The following is a 9,034-nucleotide window of genomic DNA, read 5'->3' as shown; positions in this document are numbered from 1 at the left end:
TATACATTAAAGCACACGCACATATGTAAACGCAAGGGATGTGATGAATCGCAATTAGTCGAATTGACAGCACTAATCAAAATGTGTTTTAACTGAGAATTTAAACATTATTTAAAATTTATTTTCAGCTATATCGGGGGAAATAACCGTATCAACCCATAAACTAATAACATCACTTAGCAGAGGGAGTATCATGTTATTGCAGTTCATTAGAAACGAAACAGTTTAGCTTCCTTTTGGTAAGTGACAAAAATATGATAAATTGATAACACATAAATAAACTACGAGGCTATTATCATATCTCTCGACAGCCTTCGGGATACTAGTTTATGACATCCGATAATCCGATAATCAGTAGGTACGACATACCAACAAACGATTATATCATTTTTTTATCCTCTTGCACTGCTGTAGACGTGCGATTGATGAGTCATGTTGGAATTCGTTTCAAGTTGTTGTTGCGTCACTCCACTTCTCATATAACTGCACCTCTCTCACTGGATAGTTAATTCATTCTCTGATCTGAACTGGCGAGGAACAACACAACACAACACATCTACTACTATACGCCACTGGAATGAATAGTTTGGTATTATTTATTCTTTTGCACCTGGGGTTCATGGTGTGCCAAGGAGGTAAGTCATTTCTCTTCGCTAATATATTTTTTACGATTGTTTATTAGTTCAGTATTATCAAAATTATTTTTGTCTAAAATAATCAATATTTTTGCTCACGCAGCCAACCCCTGTTGCTCTCAGCCGTGTCAGAATCGAGGTGTCTGTACGGCATTGGGCTCAGACTCGTATGAATGTGACTGTACACGCACTGGATTTTACGGTCAAAACTGCACAACACGTAAGTGAAAACTGCATAGACTTCTGTAAAAAAATGTAGCTTCCTGTTCCCTGTCAGTACCCAACTAACCTTATACTTTGGTGTCGTTTTTTACAGCCGAGTTTCTCACATGGGTGAAAGTTTCTCTGAAGCCTTCTCCCAACACGGTGCATTATATTCTCACACACTTCAAAGGCTTGTGGAATATTGTCAACAACATATCGTTTTTGAGAAACGGCATAATGAGATACGTGCTAACATGTAAGTTTATGAGAGTTTCTTTTTTTTTTCCTGGAATATCACTTTTAAATAATTTTAAACTAAAACAGCAACTTTACAAGTTTCTTTACAGCAATAATGTACATTATAAATGTAATTCAAATTTTTTAAAAATCTTTTTCTCCTAAACCAGCACGAGCCCATCTGATTGATAGCCCCCCTATATACAATGCTGACTATGATTACAAAAGCTGGGAAGCCTACTCTAACCTCTCCTACTACACTCGCACGCTGCCTCCTGTCCCGCACGATTGCCCAACACCAATGGGAGTCGCAGGTGAGCCTCTTTGTCCTCAGACCTGTTTTCTCACATTTCTTAGCATTCACATTTCTAGCATAACAGCTAGACAGGAAGCTTGCAGACTCAACTTGCCTGCCTGCCTGCATGCCTTGGGTGTGTGGATGAGAAAAGCTTAAATAAATATAAATTGTTCTTACATCATTGTTGCTGAGATTCATCTCTAAACTAAGGTCACTGAGGAGTGAATGCTTCAACTCCTGGTTTATTGTAACAGTCTTGGGTTATTGTTTATATGTGCAAATATTTATCTTATTAATTCTTCCTGTGTTTTACCAGGTAAGAAAGAGCTGCCAGACATAAAGCTTCTGGCTGAGAAGCTGCTTCTCAGGAGGAAGTTTATCCCTGACCCTCAACGCACCAGTCTTATGTTCGCTTTCTTCGCACAACATTTTACACACCAGTTCTTTAAAACCGACTTGAAGAAAGGTCCGGCTTTCACAAAGGCCCTGAATCATGGGGTGTGTATCTCATAGATAGGACATTTTGAAGTAATTAACGGTCCTTTCCAGCATCTGACTGACTTTGCCTGATGTTTTTAGGTTAGCTTGGGTCACATATACGGAGAGGACCTCGAACGCCAACACAAGCTGAGACTTTTCAAGGACGGCAAGCTGAGATATCAGGTAAGGAATGTCTCCACCCCAAAATTAGCTAAAATAACCTCCAGTTCACTGAACTCTAAGTTACCTCATCCTCCCTCCCCATTAGGCAATTTTGCTTTTTTTTACTGCCTTGTTACTTGCTCATTTTTCACTTCATGTTCCGCTTTCATACTGGAAGCATAGTTGTCTGAAAGTGTGACTAAATTCGTGTTCATTGCCTACCAGGTCGTGGATGGTGAGGTTTATCCTCCGACAGTGAGTGAGGTTCAAGTATACATGCACTACCCTCCTCATGTACCTGAGTCCCATCGCTTTGCCGTGGGTCATGAGGCCTTTGGACTGGTTCCTGGACTTATGATGTACGCTACCATCTGGCTGCGTGAACACAACCGAGTGTGTGATTTACTAAAGCAGGAGCATCCTGATTGGGATGACGAGAGGCTGTTTCAGACCACACGGCTCATCCTTATTGGTGAGTGTCTCATAGAAAAGGAAATTTTGCAGAATGCGTTAGTTATACCTCACTCTCATGGTTCTAACCTTTTTATATTCTGACTCTATAGGTGAGACGATCAAAATTGTCATTGAGGATTATGTGCAACATCTCAGCGGATACCACTTTAAGCTTAAGTTTGATCCTGAACTTCTCTTCAACGAGCGTTTCCAATACCAGAACAGGATCTCTTCTGAGTTCAACACTCTTTATCACTGGCACCCCCTTATGCCTGATGAATTTCAAATCCAGGATGAAGTCTACAATTACAGGCAGTTTCTTTTCAACACCTCTATACTGACAGACTATGGCGTCAACAGTTTGGTTGAGTCCTTCACCAATCAGATAGCTGGAAGGGTAAGCTTTCATGTATTCTAAGACAAGAAAAAGAAGTTTATTTCAACTTGTTTTGGATTGGCCTGTTGTAGATACCGTTGCAAGGTACCGCCCATGGTGAAGGTTTAGTGAATTATAATTCTTGTCTATTACATCAGGTGGCTGGAGGGCGTAATGTTGCACCAGCTGTGTTGAATGTGGCCATGAAGTCAATTGAGGACAGCAGGCAAATGCGCTACCAATCTATCAATGCCTACAGGAAACGCTTCAACATGAAGCCATACAAATCCTTTGAGGATTTGACAGGTGAGGGTTAATATATTTCCACTGATCAAACTTTACCACTTTAGTCCACCTGTATTTTAAAAGCCTACCTTTGAAAGCATACCCTGCAGATACTATAAAATCAGACAGCATTTTGAGTTGACTGAGCTTGTTTTATGTTTTAGGAGAAAAGGAGATGGCTGCTGAACTTGAAGAGATGTATGGGGATGTGGATGCTGTGGAGCTTTATGCCGGGCTGCTGGTTGAGAAGCCCAGGCCCAATGCCATCTTTGGGGAGACCATGGTGGAAATGGGTGCCCCCTATTCTCTCAAAGGACTTATGGGAAATCCCATCTGTTCCCCTGAGTACTGGAAGCCGAGCACCTTTGGTGGCAAAAAAGGCTTTGAGATTGTAAATACTGCCTCTCTGCAAAAATTGGTTTGCAATAACGTCAAAGGGCCCTGCCCTATGGCATCCTTCTACGTGCCTAACGTAAAAGATTCAGTCCCAACCACCATTAATGCAAGTGCTTCCCACTCGGATCAAAACGTCAGTCCAACAGTTTTACTGAAAGAACGGACTTCTGAACTCTGATAGATGTATTCTGTAAGAAAGCTATTTATTATTTATTTATTTATAGGTTATTTATTTTATTTATTTTGCTAAGACAATCCTTTTAATTCAGATTTTTGTGATTATGATGAGTAGTTTTTGTACAATTTTTAAGGTTTATTTTTGACTATTTATTAAATCTGTATATTGTATGTATTGTAAAAAATGTTTACATTAGACCTCAGATGTTAGCACTGCCGTAATGTTGAGTAGCTTATTCTATCATATTGTCATGATTTTACTTGAATCACGTTTCTAGTTGTTTACAATGTTAAAATGGTTTAACTTGTGTTGTTTACCGTCTCACTTGTTTTTCTTCCTTTGTTTCTCTCAATCTTCATAATGATACATCTCAAGACCTCGGAATACTAAACAAAAAAGTTTTCTTACTAACAAAATCTCAGACTGTTTTTGTCTTGTGTTTAGTCTAAAAAAGTGTTGATATTTTCTTATTTTTATACTTGAAATATGACTTAATAATAAATCACAACAAGTCTAAAACGTTCACCCTGTTTTTATGTGCATTTTTATTGCCCCTTTGTACAAAAGTTTTGTAATAACTTTGCATCAAGATATATTATCCTGATTTATTTGGTATAAATTGCAAGCACATAAAACATAAACATGAAAATATCCACGCAACAAATTCCGAAGCAATAAATGCAGCCTAGATGATGACAGATGATATTATTGTTAGTCTACAGAGAATGTTTTATGGCTTGAAGTGATATCATCACACACACAAATGTGTCAGAACCAACATGTAGAAACAACATTTAGAGAGGGTGCTGACTTGTTTAAAAAGTGAAATATGCAAATATCTTGAGTGTATTACAAAATAGTCAGAACTTGCAGGTCATTCTAAAAAATTACAGCTCATTCAGGCAGGTCAAATGCATGTTTATTTACAATAATTACTCAATTGATTTCAGTTGAGTAAACAATGTATTGTTAAAAATGAGAATAATTAAAAATGTTAATTATTTTACCAAAATAAGAGGGATCATACAAAATGCATGTTATTGTTTATTTAGTACTTACCTGAATAAGATATTTCACATAAAAGATGTTTACATATAGTCCACAAAAGAAAATAATTGTTTATAAAAATGTCCCGGTTCAAAAGTTTACATACACTTGATTGTTAATACTGTGTTCTTAGGTTCAGAATGTTCAAACGCTCACTGATGCTCCAGAAGGAAAACCCATGCGTTAAGAGCCGGGGGTGAAAACTTTTGAACAGAATGGAGATGTGTACATTTTTCTTATTTTGCCTAAATATCATATTTTTCATTTAGTACTGCTTTTCAGACTACAGAAGATATGTACATGTTTCCCAGAAGACAAAATAAGTTAAAATTCCAAAAGTTTTCACCCCACAGCTCTTAATGCATCGTGTTTCCTTCTAAAGCATCAGTGAGCATATGAACCTTCTGTAATAGTTGCATAGAAGTCCTTCAGTTGTCCTCAGTCACTCATGAACAACTATCACTTAAAAAAAAAGCTGTGGATCATTCAGGTAAGAACACTGTATTAAGAATCAAGGGATGTCCACACTCTTTAGCTTGGTCACACTGGATGTATTCCTTGCTGGACATTGCTAACATGGAGTTATCAGTGGCTAGGATGCACTCTGCCACTCTTTCAGCTACTATTTCAGCTTGGATAAGAGCAATATCTAAAATTACGGACTTGTTAAAGTGACATGTTTTAAATATCTTTACACTGTATTTGCCTGGTGAAGTTATGTGACTATTTTTTGTTATAAACTATTTGTGATTATACCTAATGTGATGTAGAGGGTTTTTTTTTTTTTTTTTTTTTGTCGCTGTGGGTGGGTGTTTTTGGCATTTAAAAAGAAAACCAGAAAACCAGTGTGTTACACTTATTCCTATTGATGTATGTTTGTTCTAACTATTTTCTGTAACACTTTAATAAAGAATTGAATTGAAAAAAAAAAAAAGAATCAAGGGGATGTAAACTTTTGAACTGGGTCATTTTTATACATATCTTATTCAGGTCAGTACTAAATAAACAATAACATGCATTTTGTATGATCCCTCTTTTTTTGGTAAAATAATTCTAAAAGGGGCATGCAAGCTTTTGACCTCATACACCCATATCTTTAATGTTTTGCAAATCTATTGGAACAAACCTCACTAAAGCAAGAGATAAATAGATCAATAAATAAATTTTACCGCAGTAGGCCTACTTAATATTCTTACTTTCTAAAATATATCTATAAAACAGCTGGATAATACATCCAGATAATGCAAATTCACTTAATTTGATAAACCGTTATAATAATAACAGTTATATAATAAACTAATATGATCATTTCTGTAGATTTTCAGCACAACTACAGTGTCATGGTTTGGCTGGATGGCTTAATTTATGATACTTATGGGGAATATAAACAGAGGAATATTTTAGGAAGTAACCAATACTTACAGAGTTCCATGCTTTAGTATGTGCCCCCCTCCAGCCCTTTTCACATTGTTTCTGCAACTGTAGATGTCAGGTCTCATAAAACTAAACCACCGACACATTGCAAAGGACCATCAGTAAAGCTTTTGACGAGAAGCGTCCGATTAGGCCCTGTAATTGTGCAAATGATTAGGACTTTGCATTTGTGCTTCTGGTCATCAATGACCCTGCAGGGGCTCTGATTTTCCAAAGCTTTACTGTACATGCTCCAACTAGCTCATTTCTGTGGGTGGACTAAAAGACAGTCTCCCTTTCTCTGTGATAAATTGGCATGAAATTGGCACCGTGGACCAGAAGGGGAGATTGCGGAGCGCATGTTTCCATTGCCTCAGTCTCTTCAGCGATTGATAGCATACACAGGCTTTTTTCCAGGGGACGTGCCGCCGGGAAGCCTGTGTGGCTGTGAGCCTCGAGGAGATACGTGCCATCTGACAAGTGATGAAAATGAGGGGCACTTGGACTCGATCCCTGGTCACTTCCCAGTATGAGAACTTGGCAGAGAAAAATAGATTAAGAGGAAAAAGCACTGTTCAACAGTCATTTTAACATGAAATTGAATTTTACTAAAAGAATGTTGGTGTAGAAATGATTTTTACTTTTTTTTACAGAAACGGCTTGTAAGGGAGAACTCCAGTTCCAGAACAACAATTTACAAATAATTAACTCACCCCCTTGTCATCCAAGATGTTCATGTCTTCAGTCTTAAAGAAATTATGTTTTCTGAGGAAAGCATTTCAGGATTTTTCTGCATATAATGGACTTAATTGGTGCCACGAATTTTAACTTCCAAAATGCAGTTTAAATGCAAAGGGCTCTAAACGATCCTAGCCGAGAAAGAAGGGTCTTATCTAGCGAAACGATCAGTCATTGTTTTCGAAAAATAATTTTTTCAATACTTTTTAAGCACAAAAGCTGGTGTAGCACAGGCTCGTGGATGCGCGTCCATGGGTCGTTCTTGAACGATTCATTCATTTTGAACGAATCTTTAATGCGACTTGGGAAGAACGAGTCGTTTCGGGGAGTGATTCGTTCAGTCGCGCATGCAGTGTTGCCAACTTAGCGACTTTGTCTGTTTATGAATCAGGATTTTAGTGCATATTAATATCTTTGAGAGCTGCCTATGTAGTCTTATAATGGGCCACGTTTCAGTCACTATTTCATATTCATCCCGTTGTCTGACAACAGAAACAGTAAAACATATAGATGAAAACAGTTTTATTGCGAATTTGGCTGCATTAAAATGCCATATGTGAGCGCAGAGAGGCAAGACAATACAAAGCACCTACTTTATAAATATGCTAATTAGGGTATGACACAATCTAGCGACATTTAGTGACTTTTCAAGCAGGGTTTAGCTACTTTCCATTGAAAGAAGTTGGCAACACTGCGCGCATGCGCAACATCCTCTTAGGTTCTGTACTGGAATTAGTTCACCTGTTTCGAGTCTTCGGGTTTTTTGAGTCGTTTGTTCATTTTATGGGGTTGTCACGTGATGCTGATTTTGCTAAAATGAATGAAATGACTCGAAAAAAGATTTGTCTATTTTGCCGAACGAGACTCAAAGGTCCGAGTCGGTAAAATGATCCGAACTTCCCATCACTATTACGAATCACGTCTTCGAATCACCAAAAGTTCATCGTCTGTGTACTCCGGCTCAAAAAGGTAAAGTATGTCGAAAAACTTATTTTCTCCTACAACTTCAGAATCGTCCGACATCGTTGTACCTTTTTGTTTGTAAACAGCGTTTGACTTACTTGCACTTTCTTAGTCTTTGCTTGTTCGCTTTGTAAACACTGCGTCTGTAGTTCCGCCTGACCTTTCGACGTGATTTAATAGTACCTGAATGCGCATCCCAGAGCCTGTGCTACACAAAAAAGTATACAAATTTTTATTTTCCGAAAAAATGACAGATCGTTTCGCTAGATAAGACCCTTCTTCCTCAGCTGGGATCATTTAGAGCCCTTTAAAGCTGCATTTAAACTACATTTTGAAAGTTCAAAATCGGGCCACCAATGAAGTCCATTATATGGAGAAAAATCCTGAAATGCCTTCCTCAAAAAACATAATTTCTTCACAACTGAAGACAGAAAGACATGAATATCTTGGATGACAAGGGGGTGAGTAAATTATTTGTGAGTAGTTGTTCTGGAAGTGGAGTTTTCCTTTAAGGCCACTGCATGTAGTTTTGCGACTTTGGAGCCCCCTACAGTTTAGTGAGTGGAGTTCACTGTCATAATTACAGTGGATAGCTGTGCACGTGCATTTATTACTGCCTTAAAGCCAATTTGCTCCAGGGTGAGTTGACAGTGGACCAGAGGAAGCGTTGAGAGCGGCTAAGAGCATCAAAAGGTTGGAAAATGTTTGACTTTTTGCAAATATCAAGCAAAAAACGCCGGCTGCAGCCAATCGGTGTGAGGTTCAGGAAGTGACGTCTGTCTTGAGTGTTTAAAAATATGCAGATTGTGCTGGAGTTTATGTATATATTGGCGGCACTGCGTGTAAACAGTGCCACTGAACTGAACAAAATTCGCATATTTTACTGATTATTGCTGATGAAAATGGTAAATTATTGTCGTTTTGGGCTGTACTAATCGGCCGTACCGGGAAAAGCACTATAGACTGCCAAAAGTTATAACAAATCAAGGAGAAGAGTGCAAAAAACTGCCTGGGGAATAAAACGTGTTTGTAGTTTGGCCAAACTGAACCAGGATTTCCAGAGCAAGAATCTTAACGACATTCGTGTTTGTTCTTATTATTTCCGGTCAGGTAAGTGAAATATTAGGCTAATATCTTAATTAATTCTGCTTGTACATATCTTTACCACC

At 38.0% G+C, this 9,034-nt stretch overlaps 1 protein-coding gene across 1 annotated transcript; it reads left to right on the top strand.

Annotated features, from left to right (window-relative positions):
- Positions 1–3: 3 nt before the first annotated feature.
- On the top strand, positions 4–4,228 carry ptgs2b (prostaglandin-endoperoxide synthase 2b). Its single transcript, XM_051138746.1, has 10 exons — positions 4–635; positions 739–855; positions 952–1,095; positions 1,247–1,390; positions 1,691–1,872; positions 1,954–2,037; positions 2,242–2,488; positions 2,580–2,866; positions 3,004–3,151; positions 3,295–4,228. The coding sequence occupies exons 1-10, from the start codon at positions 578–580 to the stop codon at positions 3,702–3,704; spliced, it is 1,821 nt and encodes a 606-aa protein (XP_050994703.1). The 5' UTR covers positions 4–577; the 3' UTR covers positions 3,705–4,228.
- The last annotated feature ends 4,806 nt before the right edge of the window (positions 4,229–9,034 follow it).

Source organism: Labeo rohita, chromosome 20 (genome assembly GCF_022985175.1).
Source record: "Labeo rohita strain BAU-BD-2019 chromosome 20, IGBB_LRoh.1.0, whole genome shotgun sequence".
Taxonomy (NCBI): Eukaryota; Metazoa; Chordata; class Actinopteri; order Cypriniformes; family Cyprinidae; genus Labeo; species Labeo rohita.
This window is presented reverse-complemented; position numbering and strand designations above follow the sequence as displayed.

What these genes read in the sequence shown, in the direction of transcription:
- ptgs2b (XM_051138746.1), top strand. Translation starts at nt 578, where the DNA reads ATGAATAGTTTGGTATTATTTATTCTTTTGCACCTGGGGTTCATGGTG. An exon ending in AACACCAATGGGAGTCGCAG is followed by an intron (nt 1,391 to 1,690) that starts GTGAGCCTCTTT and finishes GTGTTTTACCAG; the next exon opens with GTAAGAAAGAGCTGCCAGAC. An exon ending in ATCCTTTGAGGATTTGACAG is followed by an intron (nt 3,152 to 3,294) that starts GTGAGGGTTAAT and finishes TTTATGTTTTAG; the next exon opens with GAGAAAAGGAGATGGCTGCT.